The sequence below is a fragment of the Camponotus floridanus genome, unplaced genomic scaffold (assembly GCF_003227725.1).
Source record: "Camponotus floridanus strain SB8 unplaced genomic scaffold, Cflo_v7.5 scaffold44, whole genome shotgun sequence".
Taxonomy (NCBI): domain Eukaryota; kingdom Metazoa; phylum Arthropoda; class Insecta; order Hymenoptera; family Formicidae; genus Camponotus; species Camponotus floridanus.
The window spans coordinates 121771-148331 of NW_020229592.1; the positions used below are offsets into that span (position 1 = coordinate 121771).

At 30.0% G+C, this 26561-nt stretch overlaps 1 protein-coding gene across 1 annotated transcript in view; it reads right to left on the reverse strand.

Annotated features, from left to right (window-relative positions):
• Positions 1-255: 255 nt before the first annotated feature.
• Positions 256-26561, reverse strand: part of LOC105251692 — a 67738-nt gene continuing 41432 nt past the window's right edge. Inside the window, exons 2-8 of the mRNA XM_025411876.1 lie at positions 5631-5816; positions 4804-4951; positions 4121-4397; positions 3364-3607; positions 2853-2990; positions 2355-2648; positions 256-831 (exon numbers count right to left, since the gene is read on the reverse strand). Coding sequence (XP_025267661.1) covers positions 443-831; positions 2355-2648; positions 2853-2990; positions 3364-3607; positions 4121-4397; positions 4804-4951; positions 5631-5816 — 1676 coding nt within the window. The 3' untranslated portion in view covers positions 256-442. The remainder of the gene's footprint in view (positions 832-2354; positions 2649-2852; positions 2991-3363; positions 3608-4120; positions 4398-4803; positions 4952-5630; positions 5817-26561) is intronic.

A 26561-nucleotide genomic window follows, 5' to 3' on the forward strand; every position in this document is an offset into this window, starting at 1 on the left:
TGATTTAATTTTTTTCTAATGTAAAAAAAATAATCTAGCCATGTTTGCGATTCTAAATGCAAATATATACGTATACAGAAGTTCGACATGTTAGAAATGAATTTTCTCTATATACTTGACAATGTATCATATAAGGATACATTTTTGTTCCGTAGTTTTGTAATACATTTGCGATTTATTTATAGCTAAAACGCATTCTTAAAATCTGTATAAATTAAATTTATACATACATATATCTTTTTGTTTCATTCGCGTGTTAATTTCAGTTTTATAGACTGAGTATTTTAAAAAGATTACATTAAAAATACGCATTAAATTATGCACATTTCCTTCTATTTATAAATTCTATTATGTTTTTTTTTTCCCAGTTATTATTTTATCTTTATTTTTCTCAATCTTGTCAAGTTTCGGATTAATAACGTTGCATTGTTCGTACTCGAAATTATGCGCTAGCCTCGTCGATGACAGTGATCATTCTGGTGTTGGCATTAGATGGTACATTAGTGAAACGCCACTTCGATTTTACTTCCTCCTCGTCAGCTGTCAATTGCACGCCGCTAGTTTGACCACAATTAGATTGGCCAGTCTTGGATCGCGCCAAGGACCATCTGCGTCCACGGCGATCCATAATAATCGGCATCTCGGCGATTAAATTATTCTCGAATTCTGAAAGCATGAGATAGTTCTCGACCTTATTACACGAGGTTATACAGTCTCCTATATAGTCGAGATCCTCCAGTAGATTGTCGGGTAAATCCATGTCGGCGATACCTTCCTCCGAAATGCATGTGAGTTCCGGTTTATTCGTTCCTAAGACGTCTATTGCTTCACCTGAAAAACGTTACGTGATAAATAAATTACGCATAATATTTATAATATAATTACTAATTACTTGCTACGCAAAATTCTCTTTGCATTTTATAATCTACGCATATATTAAATATATTAAATCTTTGATTATATATTATATTACATACAGGGTGTCCCAGTTATCTTCCGTCATCTTTTACAGACAGATTCCTGGGATCATCTGAAGACGATTTTTCCTCAACGAAAATGTCGAGGCATTAACAATTTTCGAATTATAAGTGATTGGAAATAAGGGGTTTTTTGTAAACTAAGCTTTGTAGAAATAAAATATTAATAAAACCACATTCTTCGATTAATTTTAAATAGAGTTTACTTTAGTTGAGTTTTAATTTAAGACTTAATTGCAAAGATATATGATGACAAAAATCAGGAACATGCAAAAAATGATGGCCTTCATTGATATTTTCGCTGAGGAAAAATCGTCTTTAAATGACCAGGAATCTGTCTTTGAAAAATGACGGAAGATAACTGGGACACTCTGTATATATATTATATTATATTATATATATATTTATATATATTATATATTATATATTATATATTATATATTATATATTATATATTATATATTATATATTATATATTATATATTATATATTATATATTATATATTATATATTATATATTATATATTATATATTATATATTATATATTATATATTTTATATATATATATATATATTATATTATATATATTTGATTATATATTATATATATATATATATATATATTAAAGATTTGGAATATATATACAAGATTTGGAAAGATTTATATTTTATTTCCTAGACTTATTTCCGATACTTTTTTCACGACTAAGGAATAATACAACCAATAAAGTTTGAGTCTCGCCACGCAAATAACAGCAAAACCATGGAATGTAAACAATATAATTCTACATTCACACTTGCATGCTAAAGACTTGCTAGAGAAATTTTGTGACGTATAATATATGTTTATATTACAAGGTCTTATCGTCACTCGTGTAACAAGCTTTAAGCAAACAAGTAGTGGAGCAAATAACTTTGCGTCACATTATTTCTCGAAGTATGATCGTAAGTAATATAATATTAAAGCAATTATTATCTATATAAGAATAATTATTAAATAATAAATTGATATATTATAATAAATATTCAGCTAAATTATAATAGTTTAAATATAAAATAGATTCTAATATATATATATATATATATATTTATATATCATAATTAAAGTAATAATTCCGTGATAGCGCGATAATTAAAGCTTTAGCTTAATTAAGAGTTGTCATAAATTATATTATGCAATACAATAAAATATGTAGTATTATTTAAAGAGAATTCTTTTCACGTGTCTTTTTTATTCATAAAATTGTAAAAATTAGAAAAAAAAAAAAAAAAAAATATATATATATATATATATATATATATATATATATATATAATTTATGTATTGTACTGGATACACATATATATATGTATTGTACTGGATACACATATATATACCTTGTACTGGAACAATATCAGCTCCTAGAACGACTGCAGCGGCCGTCGCTCCAGCTGCTCCAGCAGCGGCCACATGAGGTCCTTCATTCTCGGGCTCTTGACTGAATGACGGTTTTCGTCGTTGAGGACAGTTGTCCGAGACGCATGTGTGTTTAGTGCCATTAACTTTATGCTTATGCTTGGACAAATTTCTTCTATGCAAATCGATGAAAAAGAGGGTAAAACTGCCAACTAAGACGCATGTCGAGCTGAAGTAGTAGCCAGCTTTACCACCGCAGCCCACGTTTATATATCCTATAAGAAATACACATATAATCATATTCATAAGAATACTTATACAGAATTTAATCTATAATACGTTTCCAAATATTTCAAAAACTTCATTTTTAAAAAGTTTTGTTTGCAAATAAAATGCTTAAGTGATCACAATGAATAGAATATGTGATAGAATATTTGTGCTTGTTGGAATGCATAAATATCGTTAGCTTTTTTTATTACCCGATATTGGGACTCCAATCGCAATTGGTATCGCTTGAGAACATTGAACGAAACCCCATGTTTTGGCGAAATTCCTCGCCCTCACTCTTTCGTACGTATACATCTTCAGGCTATAATGATAGCCGCCGCAGAAGATACCTACAGGAAAACTAGCGTTTTTTTTACTGCTCATAATACGGTCTCGAAAGTCTTTTATGGCATGGGATAAAGAAAAAAAGGCGAATGAATTTCGCTACTAAATCCCGATTATCTTGTTTCTTTATGGTAAGTTTGGCGGTTTCCGCGCTGAATCATCGATGTTAATCTTCGTTTGAAGAAAAATCGGAGCAATGTTTGATCAATTCAGAGAAATTATTACAATTTTATTTATTACAATCGAAAATATATTCTTTCTACTATCATGCGAAGAATTATCTAACAATTTTTTGTCAACATTCAACATTTTTTATTTTTCTCAAGAATATAAGGTCTTCTTTAAATTAATTTTTTACGAATGAAGGTCTCATTTTACCGTAAATCCATGCAAATATAACATATCCATGGTAATTTCCTTGAACGGCGGTGAGAGCGAGAATACAAAGTCCGCACACAAAGACAGCCGCTTGTGTGAGATATTGGCGGGCTATCCTGCATTCGACGCTCCTATGAACGACCAAAAGGCCGAATGCTATGCAGCCGAGAGTCCAAGCGAGTCCAAGGTAAGCTTGCAGCAAAACAACCGCATCCCCGAGACCTTCTTCCTCGACCTGATGCGCCTACATGAAGAAAATTATTTATTTATTTATTTTATGCATTTTAAAACCTAAAATGTACATCGGATATTAATATTTATTTTTTGCCGCTAGAGATGTTCAAATATATAATTTAATATCTAAAATTATCTCAAAATTAAATATTTTAATATAAATTTTTTTATTTTAAATAGCAATTTGATTATAAATTTGTCGTGTATTACTTTTAAGCAATTAAAAATATAATTGTTATAGAAGGGAAAATTTTGACTAATAATGACTTAATAATGATAAAATTTTTATTTAAATGATATATAAAAGATGAATTCTGCGCAATTTTAGTGAAATTTTATAGGTATATATAATTTAATACAATAAGATATATCTATATAAAATACTGTAATCTGTATTAATGTATAAGACATATTTTTTGAAAAATCGCACTCCATGCAATTCATTATCGAATCAAGAATAAGCACAAAAAATGGATGCAGTATGTGCTGCGTCAGTTTTTTAAAATTCACTCCTCGTTGTTACCAGATAAAATATCGGTGTATTGATCCCAAACGCCGAAATTCCGGTAGACACCAAGAGAATCCTCACTGTTTTACTCTTCAAAGTGCTAAAATCGAAAAAGGGTGGCCTATCATCGGCCTTGTTTTTATCTTTTATTTTACGCTTTTGATTCTTTAAATGTAAAATTGCTCTTCGTTGAGGATGATATAGCGAAGCGCTACGGTAAAAAGTGCCAAGGATGAAAGTGAGAAAAACCACTCCTGTGACAGCCTGAAGGCCGAGTCGCCATCCGATTTTACTGTAATAAAAAAATCTTTGCATATAAAATTTTTTTTAGCAAATTGGTGGAATTTTTTTAGTAATATTCCAATTACAAATATTCTGTAAATTTTTATTAATTTTTTTAGTAATATTTCAATTATAAATATTCTATAAGTTTTTAAAAAGAATAATAATGATGCATAACTATATTTTATATACATTTTCTACTATTCTAATCATATATTCAAAGTCGAAGAATACTTAATAATTTCGTTTTTATTAATAATAATAAAGGATACTTTTAGAAATAATGTTTTATTAATACACGATAGAATTATATGAAGATTAATTAAAAAAATATAATGAGTTTTGCATTTTATTTCGTTCGCATATATTATTGAATTTATTAAAACAAGCCGTTGTTTTGTTATGATTTAACTTACGTGATCGCCCCTTTTATAAAAGCAGACATAACTGCTATACCCAAGCCGCTTCCTGACACGATGAAAATTTCGACCAATTCTCTTTTCCTCTTGAAATACTGCGCCACCATCAATGTGCTGCAGTCTCGTGTCATTCCAACTCCTATCCCTGCATGAATGAAAAAAAAAATCGATGGCTCAAATATTTGTGGCCATCCCTAGTTTTCTCATAGGGTCTGATAATAATTTTCGTCGATCATTCTGCATTTTTGAAATTGTTGCTTGTATTCAAATCATAAAATTTCAATGAAAAGAAGAGTTAGAATGGAAAAATTAGTAAAATTAACAATAATATTATTATTAATTAACATTATTATTATTAATTAACAATAATATTAGTAACGCCTACAGATGAAAAAAAATGACATATAATAATAATCATTTGGCAATACAAATGCGATATACATATATATATATATATTTTTTTTTTTTTTCGTAAATATTAGAAGATATATATTTTTATTTATATTTTATTTATTTTTATATATATATTTTTTTCATAAATATTAGAGGATATATATTTTTATTTATATTTTATTTATTTTTATATATATATTTTTCGTAAATATTCGAGGATATTGCATATATTATTATTAAAATTAAACATAATCAAAATTAACGATTCAGATGACATGAAGTAGATTTAAAAGAGAGAGATTTTACAGTTGATAGTTTCGGTTATCCAAGAATCTCATTATCTTTACATCCCTCTCGTATTATAGGAATCTGCAGCTGCAGTACCGCAGGCAGTTCTCCGGAGTCTCGTTACCATTACGATTTTTACTCACCGACCACGGTGCCGTAACTGAAGAACAATTGGTGAAACTGCGAGGCGAAAGAAGTGAAGAGGCAGCCGAGCGCGGTAACGAGGCCGCCCAAAACTGCCGTGACTCTTGTACTCTTCCTTCGGCAAAACGCTATCGTCACCGGCGATACCAGTAGAGCGACACCCGTCGACATTGCCCCCAGCCACCCTGTAACAGAAAACATCGTGTACAGGTATTGTGCAAATTTTACTTAACTGCTGTCTAGACGACGGCTTCTAGATAGAACTAAACGAACATGGTTGCGGAAAGAAAGAATAATAACTATAATTATTACTCACAATCTGTCTTCATGCCGCTTAATATTGCAAGATTTTTATTGTTACCAAGGTATAGATATACACGGTGGCCCCGAACGTTCCAGCCAGACTTTGAGATCTTATAGGAAATTTAATTCTGAACAAAAAATTTCTCATAAATATGGGTCGAAAAATGCTTCCTTAAGAAGTTATCGCTCAAAAACCTCTGATGAAGGAAGAGCAAAAGGTGAAAAGAAAATGAAATAAAAAGAAAATGAAACTAAATAAATTTCTTGAAAAAAACGATAAAAATAAAAAATAAAAATCTTTTTCTTTTATGAAAATAAAAGTTAGTTAAAAAAAATTATTTTATTTTCATAAAAGAAAAAGATTTTTATTTTTTTATTTTTATCGTTTTTTTCAAGAAATTTATTTAGTTTCATTTTCTTTTTATTTCATTTTCTTTCACCTTTTGCTCTTCCTTCATCAGAGGTTTTTGTGCGATAACTTCTTAAGGAAGCATTTTTCGACCCATGTTTATGGGAAATTTTTTGTTCAGAATTAAATTTCCTATAAGATCTCAAAGTCTGGCTGGAACGTTCGGGGCCACTCTGTATATTTACACATTTATATATCTACCCGTACGCAACTCGATGGAATTAATTTCACTGTGGAGAGATATGAACGGAAGTCTCTTCACGGAGCTGTTATTAACTTTTTACGCCAGCGGCGTATTTGCGGATCTATAGTCCCGAAGGAGAGATACGACTCTCTCGTAAATCGCCCATAATCTGCTCCGTAATATAAACGTCAAATCATGCATTTGAAAACTTCGATCTTTGTCACGCGTTATACATAACAATACTAGAACTATAGTATATAAGGTAAATGGCTATAACTTCGTCAGCGGATATAATTTCGTCAAGCCTTCTTAAAATTAAATAAATTAAGCAATCTCGCGTATATCGACGATATTTCCCGATTTGAAACGATGTTCAAATCGTTTCAAATCGGGAAATATAGTCGATATACGCGAGATTGTTTAATTTATTTAATTTTAAAAAGGCTTGACGAAATTATATCCACTGACGAAGTTATAGCCATTTACCTTATAGCATCCGTTTCTCATTTCGTCTGGCATATTGTCTTCGATTATGTATCTACCATTATATCAACTATCTATTTCACTTCACTCTTTTGCTTGTTTGTTTATTTAAAATCGATACAGATCATCCGTTTGTTTGACGAACGTCGAACGATGTCTGAGGAATGATGAAGTCGCTATTCGTGGCATCATATTTTCCTGGATTTTTGGAAATACGTCAACGGTAAAACGAATTCGCTTTTTGCGGATTATATATCATGACAATAGAATCCAACTTTTCTCCGATGCTTTCCGATCGAAGGATAAACCGCGCGATTGGCAATGTAACCACAGAGGGAAATGTTTGCTTATCCCATCGATTCGCTCGCTACTTTCGATATCGTTCACTGTCAATGTTTGAAAATAATGGAATGTATATCTTGGAGTACACATATAACATTTGATACAAATTTTGTTAATGTTAGATATTTAAATTTGTCAACCTTTTCTCTTCTTATAAATATTACTCTTCGTGGAATGACATTTTTCTTCTTTCTTTAATTTCATCTACTTCTCATATTATCTCCTTCGTCAGCATGAATTGAATGGGTCACAATTTCCGCCTAGTACATTTCCAACCCGGAAATGGATTAAATATCCAGGCGATTTTATATATACTTCCCTATAAGACTCGCGATATGTATCGTCTAACACAAGTAAGTTATAGCCATACCCTAGATGCGCGGCAAGTCGGAGCCAATAAGGTTTACACGCTGTCATCCATCGCTTCTTAAATGATTTATGATAGTCGCAGCATCCAAAGAATCTTCGGGAAGCACATCGACGCACTAAATGCGAATATCCTCTTTCATGCTTCTTCTTTTTTTCTGTTTTATTCTTACCATGATGTGTTTAGCGCCTCTCTCTCTCTCTCGATCAGCTATGAAATCTTATCGATAAATCACGTCTGAAGGATAAAGCTTCGGATATCTCTCTCTTGCATCTACTTAACTCCAAAATAACCGGAAGTTCACGTGCAAATAACGATAATTTACATCTCCTAATCCATTATATATAGGGTGTATCTTAAAAAGCTCCCATTAAGCAAATATCGTTATTTCTGATTAGAAACCGAGTCGAAAAGTTCTAAACCATTTTTTTTTCCTAAGATTCATTAAATAATTAATCAGATTTAAGTATTAAAAAGATTTATGAAAAGATGAATTGTTTAAAAATTAACACAAAACAGTTTATTTTTTTGCTTATCCAAATCTTTATATGTTGATAACGAGGAAATTTGTCTTTTTATTGGCGCGACTTTACTTAATTACTGCTTTATTAAGCATTATGGAAAAAAATGGTTCAGGACTTTTCGACTCGGTTTTTAATCAGGAATAACGCTATTTGCTTAGTGGGAGCTTCTTAAGGAGCTTCTAATCGATATACACCCTGTATATCGCATATAGGGATTTTTTTCATAAATTAAGAGAAATATATATTTTAAATTATCGATCAATCGAATATATTATATGTAATATGTACAAAAAAAAAATACATTTTCTATCGCAGGTCCGCGATCGCTAAGACGCCAATTAAGGGATTATAGTCAGCAAGTCGAAAAAAAACGTATTTTTGGGAAATTAAAAAAAAACTGTTAGGTATTTTTATTTCATCGATTCTTTATCATAATATATATCTATCAAAGAAGTTTTCATAATTTTTTCAATTAAAAATATCGAGAAATGTAGACACAGTAGTTATTTTTCAGAGACATCTTTTTTCGGAGGCGCTTGGCGGTGAGCAGGATTATTCGGAGCTGGATCATCTGCAATAAAAAATTCAAAAGAATTTAATTTTCGTATAAATTGATCTAGTTCGTGAACGAAAGATTTTACAAAAAATTGATTTTTGATAACGTGACAGACGTTTGACGCAAAAATACGAATTTTTTGTTAAAATTTTGTGTTAAAACTTTTCGTTCTTTTGTTAATAAAAAAAGGTTTTATCAAAATTAAAATCCCTTCGTTCACGAACTAGATCAATTCATACGAAAGCTAAATTCTTTTGAATTTTTTATTTCAGATGATCCAGCTCCGAGTAATCTTGCTCACCGCCAAGCGCCACCGAAGAAAGATGTCTCCGGAAAATAGCTACTATGCCTATATTTCTCGATATTTTTAACTGAAAAAATTATGAAAACTTCTTTGATAGATGTATATTATGATAAAGAATCGATGAAATAAAAATTCCTAACAGTTTTTTTTTAATTCCCCAAAAATACCTAAAAGTTTTTTTCGACTTGCTGACTAGATATAACCCCTTAAGACGACCGTAGATACCGAACGAGCACTCGATTGCGTTACTAAGACCGTTTTAATTGCGACATCGAGCTATTAAGGGGGCACGATTAGGTCGCCGTAGGCGGAGAATCGTTTAATTAATTTTCACCGGTCGCATCGATACGCGAGCTCATCGATCGCGAGTGCTCTTTATTGCGGCAGTAAGTAACGGGCCGCGGGTTAAGGAGACAAACGGGCGCCGCGTCGTGCGCGGGAAAAAGCAGTTATTAATCTCACTGTTGCTACAAGGGAGTGCGATGGATATGCGTTAAACGTCGACGACTTATCCGTGTGGAAGCGTCATTTAAGACCGGTGCCTTTCGCAAGATCTCCCTCGGTTTTTTTTCCTTCTGGATACCAACGGGATTCCTGGGAGCCTGCAATCGTCTCGGGATCCCCTCCTACACGCGAGAATAAATATATACGTCCGGATTCGTCTTGGGATACACGCAGGCTGTTTCTGTTATTATCGTTCAGGATGTTGACGAGGGAGAAAGAATGTGAAAGTTCAGGAAAAGATTTGTATGCAGGGAGTTATTTCTCAGAATACATTAAGTTGAAATGCTTCCCCGATAACATGATAAAGTTCATAAATCTGTAATATTTGTGAAACCCCAATATTAAATTGGTATGTGCGCGTGTGGCAATATTATTTTTATTCTACATTGATTTGCCGATTGTTGAACGAGTAACATTTTATTTTCACTAACAATTATCAAACGCAAGAATCTATTTTTTTATAAAGTTAATATATTCTTTTGTAAAACCATACAATTTTTCGTATTAAATATTCGTCTAGCAAGCAGATTTTAATGCATATTTTTTTCATTTTCAATTTGTATGATAATAACGAACTATGGTACACACTTTGTGTGAAATCTGCGAAAAATATATAGGAAATTAAACAATTTCCAGTTTGTGAAGTCCAAAAAAGACTTCAGAGTGTTTATTTATCATAAACACTCTGAGTTTTGTCACTTTTCGCGTTTTTCCTTGAGCTACTTTTCTCGGTCAGGTTCAGAGTTCTTTCGAGAATCGTGTGAGTATCTTCCTCCCACTCGCGAGATAGTCTCCGTCGATGGAATGGGTGAAAACGATAGCGAGAGTGAATTGGCAAGAGCGAGAGCTACCATCAGGGTCAATGACTCGCAGACTAGTCGGGTTTTACATAGCAAGCATCCTCGCGAAGGACGAGGAAGCTCGATTCGCGAGAATCTCCTCGCTGAGTTCTTTAAGGAGCGAGAGAAACGGCTTAAAGCAGCATTGGCAAGTGCGCATTCCTTGTATTTGTCTTTCGATTTTTTTATGCAGTTGTACAGATACAAAGAAAAATGCTCTGTTTTACAAAGTTTCGAATTATTACATAATTTTAACAGAAATGTATTTCTATAAAAATTATGTAATGATGTTTAATGTTATATATAATTTAAGGTCAAATAATTAATTGGGTAGACTTTGTATGCACGAATTAGCAGCGTCGCATTAAAACAAATAAATTTATAAAATTCTTTTTTAGAGATAAAGGAATTATTTTTTTGTGGGATGAGAAAATATAATTTTATAAGTTATATTTTTGATATATATATATTATTTTGCTTTTATAAACAATTTTTGAACAAAAGCATCTATTTTTTCACAGGAATAATATTTTAAATATTATTAAATATTTACATTGCACAATAAGTAGAAAAATACATGTTTTTTAATTTTTAATTTGATAATAGCGAATTTATATAGAATTTTTATAATTTATATAGATGGAAGTGCTTTATACATATGTACATTTATATCAAATTAACTATTGAAATTAATCTTTTTTGCATTAATATTATTCAATATAAAAATTGAAGAATATATATATTTAAGTAAAAGAATAATTATGATAATTATGCGCAAATAAATACATGTTTAATTTTTTATATAAATATTTCTAAAGGATGAAATTTTTCAAAATAACTAATTTAAGTTAATTATAGCACTTTTTAAAAATATTATAGACTGGAGTGACTGGAGTGATAATAAAGAAAATTAAAGACGTAAAACATTAAAGAATACCAGCTGAAATGAAATATGAAATTAGCTTTTATATTAATAAAAAAACATGTAAATATTTTAAATATTTATAAAGATTTAGCACATGTATCTTTTGTCATCAACAAGCAAAACAAACCAATTAGAGTGTTTTCCGCTCTTCAAGTGTTTGGGATTCTTGCCAGATAACACGATCCATTCATTTCCGTTTGAATTCCCGCTAAGTCGCTCGAATTAGCTTCTCATAAAATTTCAGGATTTTTTTGGGATACGATTATTTTGTGTTACAGAATTATCGAAATTTATTTAGACTTAAAAGTAGTAGCATGCAAGAGTCGTCAAAAATAAATTATAATCTGCAAATTCACTTTAATAATATCCAAACCGTTAATGAATTATACCGTTTGAGGTATAATTTGTCGCAAATAATAATAATGAAAGAAGCTTAGTATAGATTTGAAAATACTGTCCATATTGGGCTTAGAAGTATTGGAAATTACTTGAGAATACATTTTTATGTTTCATTCTTTCCTGATTAAATGTTTGAAATATATTCTCGACATCTTTCTTTTTCGTACTAGAAATAATATATATCATTTCATATATTGCAAAGCATAAATTTCAATCTTTATAAAATTGAAACTTTGATAAGTCTATAAATTAGTCATTATTTTCTTTTTTCTTTATTGTGTCTTGTATTATTTTTTAAATTTATTTTTGTCTCCATCAATAACGAAAAAATAATAATTTAACAAAATGCAAAAGTATATTTTCATCTAATTGTAAATATAACAATTAGATAAAAATTAGATAAATATACATAAGTTTTTTCTCATAAATATTATCTTTCGTGTTTACACGAAGTAGATATTTAATAAGCAAATATAATTTTCTTCTTTTGTACATCGTGCAATTAGTTTAACGAATTATCTTTGATGAAGTCATGTTGGATATTGTTAATAATGTTTGCGCACTTACTACATCACGTACCTACGTTGAGAAGAGTTTGACGATATCGTTTTGTTCCATCAAGTAATAACCAAGCCCCGGCAGCCCCTTGAATTCCCGTGGTGATAATCTGTACCATGACACCCGTCACGACGATGATCCAGCCCCAACAATTTTCGGGATAATAATGTTGTCTTATAGTGCATTGTGCAGCATATCTGACATAAAATTCGAGGATCATGTCAAACCTGATCGCATAATTACATTGGAGACATAGATGATTAGATATCACGATTTTAAAGTTTTATAACACGCGTGATGTTTGGTTTAGAAAAATAAAAGCTATCGAAAAATATATAAGATATTAAAAATATTAATTTTCAAATATTAAAAATTTTCATATAATAAAATATTCTATATTAATAATTGACTAAAATATTAATAGGTTATGAATATCTTGATGTCGCTAGTCAAATAAAGGGATCAAAGAAATATAATCGACCAAAGCCAGAAATTGATTTATTAGTACGACGTTTCGACCATATGGTTGTGGTCCTTATCAAGTATACACTGGAAAGATTATAAATGATTACTAATTTAAATATATTTAAACCGTTAACTAATTTAGTAACCATTTATAATCTTTCCAGTGTATACTTGATAAGGATCACAACCATATGGTCGAAACGTCGTACTAATAAATCAATTTCTGGCTTTGGTCGATTATATTTCTTTGATCCCTAAAATATTAATCTTTCTTAAAAATGAAAATAATCTGATCTTAATTTATAAATTTGTAGATTAATAAAAAGATAGATTCTACTAAATTCAAAACAAACCTTTTAGACAGATCGTTTAATTTATTTTGACACAAAATTGAACAGTATCTTGATCGTTCAGTAGTTTATTGCAATATTTTGTATATTCGAACCTAGGATCAGGATTTGCATTTTCCTCGATTTCTTTCGGCGCTTGAAGGGACACTATTCCCTCACATTCCCCAGAAAAGGAAGGCTCGCCGAGTTCGCCAGAAATCGCGACTCCGCTGTCTTCATAAACGGGACTTTGAACTCGGTTCTTCATTCCGCGATAGAGTGACTATCTTCTTTGGCATCGATGATGATACGTGATTTTAATTAACTTTTCCGACATCGATATGATGTATATTCTTGTCAGAGATTGCCCATTCGCCATGATACGAATTTATATGCCGTCGACGTCACTGATCGTACGCGATAATATCATTTATTATGCAGGAATTATGTTCTCTTATAACACACTAAAAATTGAATTAAATGTTGGATTATAGTCGTAATATTTAATATGAAATCAAATTTAAATATTTTAAATTTTTTCTCTAACGAATTGCGATTTGAATTTCGCTTATTTTATTATTCATCTCTATAATATTGAGTATGTACAGAGTTAAATAGACAAAAAGAAAGTAAACGACTTTTAAATAAATAGTAAAATAAGGTTCTAAAAGAAGAAGAAGAATTACAAGAAAAATTAATAGTTATTATTTTTAAATTAATTTAGAATCTAATTTATTATATATATGCTCTTAGGTTAACGCCAAAAAGAAAGAAGCAAGATAGTTATAAAAGACGATAAAAACGAAATCAAAATGAGTTAACCGTTGAGATAATGCATGTTTCTAGTCGTGAATTTCATCGTTATAGTTAGCATGTTCGGTGGATATATACACATGTAAGTGCATTATGCTAAAAGCATAATGGCTAGGCAAACAGAATCTGTAAAGGAAACTAGGGATGGGGGGTTGCAGAGTGGTGAGTGAAAGGCGAAATCCGGTATAACTGACGAGGAAATAAAAAAGGAAGGGAAGAATTGAGGAGAAAAGAAGCGAGAAATCTCGGAGCATATCGTGCTTTTATCACACTCACTAATTCAATTTTAATTTTGTAATTTTTTTTTTTTTTTTTTTTTTTTTTTTTTTTTTTTTTTTTTTTTTAAGAAATTATAATGACGATTAATATCGAATGCATTCGTTTTAATAATCATAATTCAATTTTAATCTGAAATTTAATATGAAATTCGTTGTATTCATAGAAATTATTGTATTAAGTTTGCCGCGTTGTGATAAAAAACTTGTCTGGAAATTATTTTTCCGAAATTATATGTTTCGTTTGACTGAAGCTTAAACGAAATTTTAATGGAGTGTATTGCATAAAGAAATTTTTACTAAGTATTATTAATTTTATATATATTAACTAACTAGTAAATAGTTTGATTGTATTGACATTATATAATGTATATATAAGTTTGAATATAATAATACAAAACTATATAAAAAATATCTTTTTCGTACAAGCGTGTACTAAAGAGAAACATTTTTGTGAATAATTATTTTCTTGTAATGCTTTTATTACGCACTTTTAAATTTTTTATATCAATTTTAAATTTAATTTATAATTGAATTAAATAAAGATTTAAGATTGATTTTTGTAAACTAATCATAAGATTAAATTAATTAAAAGATTAATGACGGACAGTATGTTATAAAAATTTGAGTGATAGAGATTTTGCTTGACTCTTGTTCTAAATCATTTCTATTACAATCGAAAGAATTCAAAATAATAAAATTTCTCGCCAACATGAATAAAAGATTTCAGCTATAATTTGCATGTCAGTAACGTGGCCATGATAAAAATATAGCTATACAGTTTCACTGTAAATCGAGTTAATGAACCTACCGCGGAATCTTGCTGAAACAATGATTTCGTAAATATGCGTGACATATAATGATCACTCTTTACTGAAGTTCTGTCGACACAATGATCTTCCTTGTTGCTTCACTAGTTGATGATAATTACACTACATTCTATCTCAAAAATTTCATTTTAATTGTCACACCTGATCTCAAATTATATTTAATTATCGAACGATGGATGCTTCCGATTTTACTTGTGATTCGATATTGATGATAATGACGATATATTACATCACCTTTTGAATTATGACAAGCAGTATACAACTCAGTTTTTCAGAAGCGATAATAATTTATTAGCACGTTTTGCGCGTATATATCGCGTGTTCCGATCGGAAGGGTTGTTGAAATGCCAGATGAAAGGCGCGTTGCTAAACGTCGACTGAGTTCACCGAGGTGGATCAGAAGAGACGCGCGCTCCGCGAACCGAGCTTGCGTAGAGGAAGCGAGTGGTCCAATTCTCTTGTTCTCCTGAGTTCACCACGTGCTTTCGTGGGCGATGGATTTGCGACGAAATCGCGAGGTGAAAACTTGATATGTGGTATAACGATGTTGTTTGTCGACGATCGACGCGATTTTATTATTGTCATATCAATGCATGGAATGTGATAGCTTCATTTAAGTTGAATCGTAAACTCTCTCTTGTGCATGAGAAAATAGTAAAATAAAATAAAATTAGTTTGTTAAAATATATATTGGAAGATAAGTAAGTTTCCTCGATCAAATCAGTTGTATACCATTTCTCGAAAAGCAATTACAATAGAATTATAATAGAAATATAATAAGGGTTCAAAGAATTATAATAGGATCTCAAAGACCTTTTTCGCGTGAAGAAGACTCAAGTATACTGACTCAATTTGTCGATTTTTTACAAAATTTTTGATAAAAATTCTGAAGGAAATCACGATTGAATTATTATTTACAAATTTTAATAAGTTTCAAGAAGGCGATTATAAAAAAGAAATTAAGCGCAGTGCGGCAATTCGTTTTTGATACATGTTTTGTATAGTTAAAAATTTTCTTGCAATAAAATTTATTCTGATTTCGAAGTATACGGTAATCGAATAATTAGAGTATCTTATTTCAATATTTGCTCATAATATCATTCTAATACAATCACATTACATAATAATAGGATTGTTAAATAATCAAATGATTTGATTTCTTGTCATTTTTGTGAATTATATAGTATTAACCATATTTACCTCTATTAATCAGTATTAACCATAAATCGCACGCCAATTACAAACATCGGGATACATTAAATCGCATATCAATTTGTTCACTTTGAAATTGCCATTCACTTAATAAAAACTATCTCATTTATTGTTTAAAATTTTATTCTGTCATCTTATTTGCCAAAATGTTACACTATAAATTATTTCATGCAATCTGAATTGATTTTTCGATAACAGTAACATTTAAATGATTTTTAATATGTATATATCTTATTTAATGTTTCTGTATCATTAAAATGTTTAAAAAAATGTTTAAAAATTATTAAAAATAATAATAATTGTATATGTATCTTATATTATTATATCTAGTATATAAAGAATGTAACTTAATATTATAATAACAATATTATCGCACTATATTTCAATGACACATTTTTTGATAAATTCAAAGTCAGTTTGTTAACTTCGTATTTATTTTCAATTATATCATTTTCAATAATATCATTTTATTTTATAGATGTCTCAATGTTTTTTTTATAAAAAATTAATTCATTTCATAAAAAGATATCGAGAATATATTATATTCAAAAGCTTTATGTTCAAAATTTAATATTGGCATTTCATTCTTCAAAAAATTCGAATTGCGAAATATGAAAGAATAAATTAAATTTTAAGAAATTTCTCTCTCTCTTTCTCTCTCTCTGTATATCTATAAAATATTCTTATCTGCATTATTGTGATATATGGAAAATGATGAGACAGGAAAACCGCGAAAAAGTGTTTCGAATGCAATAATTCAAGTTTCGACAGCGATAAATCGGTGTTAGAGAGACTATCATCGCGGTGAGGGTCGTAAAATAAATGCGACGTATAGGAAAAAGTTTCGACGGTTTCCCGGAGCACCTTTTGCTGCACGCTTGAGTAGGCGTCGATCGTCCGAAAGATCATAACGATTCCTTCCGTCGCGACATCGTACATTCTATTTCCCATGCTTTTTATAGAATATATAACGTGGAATTGGATTTAACGATTTCTTCATATCACGATAACATAATGGTGATAATTTAATATGTCAGTGTTATCTAGTCATTTTTAATTCCTCAATTTCTATATCACGTGGTGAATTAAATTAAAAAATAAAATAAAACGTGTAAATAAATTTGCTATAAAAAATTGAAAAAGCTAAGAAGAAATATTTTGCGTTATAAATATTCTGACTATTCTGTGAGATTTCTATTGAGAAAATATTTTTTATTTTTAGAGAGGAGATTATTTATAGAGATGAAATTCTATATATATACATGAACGTGGAGACATAGTCAGAATAGTCAAAATATATACGAGACTTTCCTTTGATTAAATTAATTATCATTATATAATTGACTCTATAAAATGCATCTCATCGAGATGACGATTAGCCAAGAATAATTATATTTAATCATGTACATTTAATTATGTACATTATCAGAGAGATGGTGGCAGAATAATGGATTTTATTATAACTCTAATATCAACTATAGTTTACGCACTTTTGTGCATGATGTTTCAACAAACATTTTATTAAATATTGATTAAGTATTGGTGTGATAGTCGAATATATTTTGAATAAAGTATTATAAATTGAAGCCATTTCAATCTTCTGCCAAAATGAACACACGCTACAAAACGCTCGATATTCTTTTCTTCTGTCGTCGCAACAAAATACATTCAAAGCGCTAAATAAGAGATTAGAATTGTCGGTCAAAGTGCATAAATATCATGCACGGGTATCGTAGATTGTTTTCGATTGTATCGTTAAAATCCTCGACAAAGATGCCTATTTTTATCACATGGGTCCATGCTGCAGCTGTCGCGAGCCCTTATAAATCTTACGATTAACACGATATTTTGTCATCTTAAACACACTCTCCCGAAAAGAAGGCTTAATCATGTTGATATAAAATGTATCTCTTGTTTCGAACATTCTATTTTCGTTTTTTAGTTTCGATGAAATTGAAGTCTGTTAGATTCCCTGATTAAAGTATAAATCTGAATGCCCTAGATAACGGTGGATAACATTGGGAGTTTATTGTGTGTAAAAGACAAGATTGTTCGTGCATGTGAATTATTGACTTCTCTTCTATAAGCGGATGTTTGAGATCTGAATTCGAAATTTTATCGGATATAGAATATGTAAAAAGTTTGATTTATTATCTAAATTATCGATCGCAGAACAAATTAAATGCTGTCATTTCTGAATCAAATCTTGAATATACTCATTAAATTATGAGATGCAGTGGCATTGTTATACCAAGCATATAAAAAGTAAAACTTTAAAACTATTTCTTAATATAAATATATAATGTTATTATTTTAGTAAATTTTATACTTTCAAATATACGTCCAAAAGAATATTTAAAAAAGGATATTCAAAAATTAAATATTTTTTAAAGCGAGATGTAATTCGATATGTCTTGAATAGTCAAAAATTAGAAAAATTAAATTCAAATATAATAATAATACAGAATGTCGCATGTGACTGTGCATTAGGATATTATATTTAGATAATGAAACAAAGGGTAATAATCCATTAAACTCTTTTCCTTGCACGTATTCAGAGTATTATTGTTATTCTACGCAGCTAAATTATGGGGATGATGGCGACGAAAGATAGGAAGGGATCGAGTTACCAAAAATCGCTGTTTCTCATGATTAATAACTCTTAGTCACTAAATGGTAGTTTGCCTTATCTTATTCTCTTCCAATTCGCTAACCAATCTCATCAAAATGAGACAGTAACATTAATAGGCTTCGTAATCGTGGATGAAATAATTCGTTTCTGTGAGTGGTCATGGTAATAACATAAAAAAATCTCAATGTCAAGGTTCTCGAAGAGAATAAGTAGAGATGAAGTAGAATAAATCGTAGGATGCTATGATATCTAAGCCATGATAATCCGCGTTTAACTCTCGGAGCAAAAGTTCTGGGATTTTCGTAAATTGCGATTGTTTCTGATTATAAATTAAAAAATTGCATATATATTAACAGTACAAGGTTCTATCTGAGAGAACTAAATGCAAAAATTATAAAACATTTATTTTTTTCTATATGTTGCTAAAAATTATTATAAAAATTAATTAGTAATTAATATAAAATTACTTTCATAAAAAAAGAATATGAAGCGTAATTTTATAATTACATATAAAGTTGACAAAATATAGGATTTTATGCTAGTCTTTTTTTCGCAAATACATGAAATACACATATGTGATTTTAAATTTAAATATATAAATTCCATTAAACGTTTGTTATGACTTTTAAACAAATAATATTTTATATATTCTTTTTATATTCTTTTTTATGTATAAATTATTATTGATTAAAGAAGAAAAATATAATATTCATCGATATTCTTATTATATATTTTATTATATATATATTATATATACATATATATATATATATATATATATATATATATATATATATATATTATATTTTTTTATCATATACTGATTTTGTTTTATATTCAACGGAAAATTGAAAGTAAAAATCAAGCAAACTGGAGGTATATTTGTCGCAAAATCTACAAATTAATTAGAAACGAACGCAGAAAGAAGAAAGAAAAGATTGCGAATGTAATTCGGCGGTCGTAATTCTCGAGAGAAGGAACATAAGTCACTCAGTTAGATTGCCGAGTCGTTAAGCACTTCTCTCCATTGCGTGAAGAGAAGGAGATAGTAGAAGCAGATTTCGAGGTTTCGTCGTCCGCTTGCCAAACTCTTCGTTCTCGATCAACCTGTCTAATGAACCAGAACGTCGATACGACTCATTGACGCGTGATGTATTTGGCTAAAAGCTCAGAGTTCTTTGAGAGATGTAATTGTGTTTATAAATAATCATGAGAACATTTAAAATCATCTTAGAAAACTTTTCATAAATTCAAGATTATCGATATTTTTAATTTATTTATTTTAACGAAATTTTGAACATATATATTTAACGAAATTTTGAACATATATATATATATGTGTGTGTGTGTGTGTGTGTGTGTGTGTGTGTGTGTGGTGTGTGTGTGTGTGTGTGTGTGTGTGTGTGTGTGTGTGTGTGTGTGTGTGTGTGTGGTGTGTGTGTGTGTGTGTGTGTGTGTGTGTGTGTGTGTGTGTGTGTGTGTGTGTGTGTGTGTGTGTGTGTGTGTGTGTGTGTGTGTGTGTGTGTGTGTGTGTGTGTGTGTGTGTGTGTGTGTGTGTGTGTGTTGTGTGTGTGTGTGTGTGTGTGTGTGGTGTGTGTGTGTGTGTGTGTGTGTGTGTGTGTGTGTGTGTGTGTGTGTGTGTGTGTGTGTGTGTGTGTGTGTGTGTGTGTGTGTGTGTGTGTGTGTGTGTGTGTGTGTGTGTGTGTGTGTGTGTGTGTGTGTGTGTGTGTGTGTGTGTGTGTGTGTGTGTGTGTGTGTGTGTGTGTGTGTGTGTGTGTGTGTGTGTGTGTGTGTGTGTGTGTGTGTGTGTGTGTGTGTGTGTGTGTGTGTGGTGTGTGTGTGTGTGTGTGTGTGTGTGTGTGTGTGTGTGTGTGTGTGTGTGTGTGTGTGTGTGTGTGTGTGTGTGTGTGTGTGTGTGTGTGTGTGTGTGTGTGTGTGTGTGTGTGTGTGTGTGTGTGTGTGTGTGTGTGTGTGTGTGTGTGTGTGTGTGTGTGTGTGTGTGTGTGTGTGTGTGTGTGTGTGTGTGTGTGTGTTGTGTGTGTGTGTGTGTGTGTGTGTGTGTGTGTGTGTGTGTGTGTGTGTGTGTGTGTGTGTGTGTGTGTGTGTGTGTGTGTGTGTGTGTGTGTGTGTGTGTGTGTGTGTGTGTGTGTGTGTGTGTGTGTGTGTGTGTGTGTGTGTGTGTGTGTGTGTGTGTGTGTGTGTGTGTGTGTGTGTGTGGTGTGTGTGTGTGTGTGTGTGTGTGTGTGTGTGTGTGTGTGTGTGTGTGTGTGTGTGTGTGTGTGTGTGTGTGTGTGTGTGTGTGTGTGTGTGTGTGTGTGTGTGTGTGTGTGTGTGTGTGTGTGTGTGTGTGTGTGTGTGGTGTGTGTGTGTGTGTGTGTGTGGTGTGTGTGTGTGTGTGTGTGTGTGTGTGTGTGTGTGGTGTGGTGTGTGTGGTGTGTGTGTGTGGTGTGGTGTGTGTGTGTGTGTGTGTGTGTGGTGTGTGTGTGTGTGTGTGTGTGTGTGTGTGTGTGTGTGTGTGTGTGTGTAATGTATACATATGACACTGATATTAAAGGGTAGATATGAAGGGATGAAATAAGCACCTCTTTCAGAGCCACAATAGCTCCTATGAAATATTTAACTATGTCTATGTGTTTGTATAATTTTTTATTAATCTACCCTCATTCTCATTGATTGCAGGATAGAGAATTGCACAGATTATTTATTATAATGAATATAAATAGCTGGCAAATTGATAAGTAATATTGGAGTTATTAAAATGACTCTAAATGATAATTAATCAATGAACACATACACACACACACAAACATACAAACATATACACACATAGATCTGTTTTATAATAATTCGATATTTTATTTTGATTCTGATAACAGATTTTGGAGAGCTAGATTGAAAGTATCAATCAAATACTGTGACAGTTTCATTAACTTGAAATTGATATTTTTTTAAGAATTTATTTTTGTGATTAATCCACACAAAATTTTGTTAAGATAAATTCCATAGAGTTGAAATCATTTGAAAGGTAAAATTTTATTTATTCGCTTTTATTTAAGATTAATTCTTAAAAATATTTTTTTTTTTACTCATTTTTACATATTTATAAATCACTGAAAATGTAATAAATACATATATGTTCTGTTTGTTAGGGTTAAGGAAAAATATTCGCAGATAAAAGATGTTTAATATATAAATCTGAGATTTTTTTTATTATATAAGATACTTAATTTTTTAATTCAATTTTAATCTTAAGAAAGAATCTCAGTCATTCGTTTTTTATTCATAAAAAATGACTGTAACAAATTATTGTAATAATATCAAAATCATAATGTAATGAACGCTACCATGCGTAGGTAGATTTTTCTGAGTCATTTATGGTAACCATCGTATAACTATATAGTATTCTAGTGAATAGTTGTGAATTACATAACATACAAATCTGTGACCGGCAAGGCAGTTTTCCCTCAAGATTTCTTTTTAGAAACAGTTATCTAATCCAGATAAACTTGCGTGTATATACAATAATTGAAAATTGATAAAATGGATATATATATAATGTGCAGTATGTATTGTGTGTTTTTTAGAAAAGCTATTATTTATGTGGCATATATTAAATTTATAAAGAATATTTAATATTCTTAATTATAATTCTTAACTAGTTTGTTTGTTACAGAGCTAATATATAAATTATTGCAAAATAATTTTAATGTAATACATAATCATGTGTGTGTGTGTGTAATATAATATTGAATAAACAAGAAATTTGCAATCAATCAATTCCGATTGGAGTTTTTCCTGGTTTTTCGGGCGATATGAAATACGGCAATATAATTTCATGAAGCTCTAATCGGTTTGAAAAGCGGAAAGCATTAGTGTCGGCGTGATAAGTTTTTGATTTCTGTTGGTGACAGAATGATAGCGAATCTTTATCTCTTTTTGTACGCATATCTTTACATCCGCGAATAATGGAAGGTTTTTCTAGCCAAGGTTTTTTCTCCTAGTTCTCTTTTTGAAACAGGCGATGCTTCTGAAGGTTCGGATTTATTCACTTGATGACGAAGGGGATTAGAATCCATTGGGACCCTCGAAAGATACGGTCATCCCTTCGATACAAAAAATCATTATATACCACATCCTCGATATTAATATCAAAATACTTATAGTTTTTCTGATAAAAACGTCAAATATATTGATCGGTTCGTAAATTCGTGTTTGCCAAATATCTTATTAAGACTCAATTTTGTTTTACAAATTATTATCAAGATATTAATAACTTCTAATTAAGAAAAATTAAGGTTTTAATGATAAAAATAAATATTTTAGGCTACGAGAAAATCCACAAATAATACTTAACTATTTAATTATAATTATATTTTAAAAACTTGTTATAACAATTCTAATTGTAAAAGGATTTTTAAATTGCATAATTACTATGACACACATATTTATTAGAATTATTTATATTGTACAAATTGATTATATTGTCATTATACTGCTCAGTTTTTCATTTATTGTTAGACTTATTAACATATAGAAAGGCATCCATTTGTTGTCAGTTTCTTTTTATCGTGATCGACATTGTATAGGATTTGAAAGAACTGCTTCTCATCAGAAATTTAACGCGAGTCATTTCGTTATATGCGTAGCTATAAGCATGCATGCAGAGCTCTTTCTATACCATGACAAGTATTACACAAGGATTGTAATCGACTTGTTGCATTCATGCTCATCGGATCGATAATTCAAATGTACACAGTGTCTAATCATATTTTATCTTTTTTCTGCCACGTTTTTTTATCAATGCATTGTAAAATATTTTGTATTCTAAATTTTAATTAATTTGTATGATATGATTCATAATTATTATATTTAATTTTTGTAGTAAAAAATTATATATTACACATATTATTACAATTATTATACTAATTAATTATAATTATAATTATTATATTTTTTCTATATATCATTTTTTTTAAATTAATATCAATTACAAACAAAAAATCTGACCGAGTAAATTTGCTTTAAATAGCGTACATCTATATTAAAATTTGCAATATTTGTAGTTATATTTGCATGCTTCGTGTAATATTGTATATTTTATTTATTTTACTTTTTAATATAATGTATTTATTTATTTTACTTTTTAATAAAATTCTTCAATGATTATAAATGAATATATTTAGTGATACATAATGTATTCAAAAGTTACGCGTTTGTTTCTAAGAATATGTTCTTAAGAAAGCTTATGATGAGTTTGATCGAGATAATTGAATTATATCGGAGAATGCAATGAAATAAATGATCAATTTTTTCTACGAAAACTCGCTTCTTGACTGTCGATAGAAAATTAGATCTTCGTACGTGATTGCAATATATTATAGTGACCGATCGAAATAAACGGGAAACGTACGTTGAATTTAGTAGATTGTCCCAATTCTGATAATACATTCAAATATATATAATTAATTTAAGAATTAAATCAACTTTTAAAAAATCCACGTTTTGTTTATTAAAACTTATTTACTATTTTTTATTTTTAGCATGATATGGAAAAATACTTTTAAAAAATTTATATATATATATATATATATATATATATATATATAATATATTTATTTAAATAATCATGTGATTTATTATGTGGCAAAAATGACATATTATAATATATTTGGCATCTCCAGTGCAATTATTAATAGAAAAATATTTTCAAATTTAGAGCAAATTTAATGTGTCATAACGTATCAATTTACTGTACCATTGACATTTTCTTTTTTTGAAATGATTCGCGTGATATTCGTTTGTAAAAGCTTTAATGACTTTTTACGCATCTGTTTTTTTTACTTTCTCTCTTTTCAACTTTATCTCTCCTCTTATCCATAAATAACTTATTTTAAGTACACTTTAATATATCTATAAAAAAGACTCATACAACATCATGCAACATCGATTTACTGACAGATATATTTTTGAGCGACTAATAAATCCTAATTAATTCTGGTAGAAAACAAATCGTTTCCGTGAATAGTGTTATTACAGATTCATTATTAAAACATCTAGATGGATATGTAATTATCAAAAAGATACATAAGAATATGCAAAAAATTAAGATATCAAAAAAATATTTTATCTATAAATATATAAATTTTCCGTAACAATAGCGGGCAATAATAGTGGACATCAACGAATTAGCACTGGCAATATGCATGAACAGATTAAATTCTTATTAGCCCGCGAAATTTGTAATTAAATTCTGCTTGTAAACTCAATTAGATTGTGAAATGGTTTGAATGCGTGAGCGTACAATTAGTTTAAAATCAATTACGTGATAATTGCAGTGATGATCGCAGCCGTCTGTTTAGACGTCGATGTAATTATGGTCTTGCTATAAATAAAAGCGAGCTGTAAAAAATGTATCTTACTGCACGTACCTTTTCTCTAATATTCCTGTTGTTAAATTACGTTTTAAAAATTGCTGTAAAATATCTATATTGTTAGGAAAACAGCGTTAAATTTCTTAAATGTGTATATTAGAGATACACAATAATATATGAAAAAATAAATTTTATTTAAATAATGATTTTTATTGGGGTATATATTTAGGATACATTTAATAATAGCAAAATATCAATGAAATAATGAATAATAATAATAATAACATTAATAAAGAATAAACAAAATTTTCTTTTGCTGTGCGTGTATATATGACTGTGTGTGTATAATATGACAAATATCGTCTGATATTGATATTTATGACGAATAAATGACGAATTCGTCCCTGACGAATTCGTCTGGGAACAATATTTTTTAGCGAGCAACGTGCAAGTCGTTAAACTCGTTGCAAACCGAAGGATTTACGAATGCGGTTTCCGCACGCATTACATGTCTGGTAGGCATTTCCAGTAACAGGAATATTTGCGACAGATAGATAGAGTGACGGACGTATTTAGAGAAAGAAACAGAGAAAGAGAAAGACAAGAAGTACGAAAGGTCGACGTCTTTTTTACGGGACTCGTCGCGAGTCATAGTGGACAATTTCGGGCGACGTCCTACGCGAAAAGAGTAAAGCGTTTCTCGATTACAATTGCGGTAACGACGCCCACCGAGAAAACGATCTCTGGAGATAACCGAATCCTCTTAGATGTCGGAGAGGTCTTGCGTTTTCGTATCGAGAATCATATCTCGATTTCGTGTGGTTAATCCGTTCGGAATGAAACTCGTAGTAATTTAAATTATTATGTTTTGATTTTGAGCAAGTATACAATTTTGAATCATAAAAAAACTTGATCAAAAGGCAAATAAATAATTAATATAATTTTAATTATCAACAAATTGCATAAAATAATAATATTAATAAAATAATATATCAATAAAATAATAAATTAATATAATTTTTATTATCATATTTTTGTAATAAATAATAATAAATAATAAATAATAATCTATAAATAAATTATCATTTTTGTCAATTTGTCAATAATTATGTGTTGGCAGTTAAATTCTGTGTTGATGAAAATTTTTGTAATGAAATTTTTCTTGTGTGTAAGATATTTTCAATGTAATTTTTAATGTGAGAAATGACAGAGCGGAATTTCGCTCTCTCTTTCTCGTTTTCTTTCTCTCAAGAGAGTCAGACAGAAAGGCGTCTGCGCGACAATAGGCATTTCAAATGGACTTTAT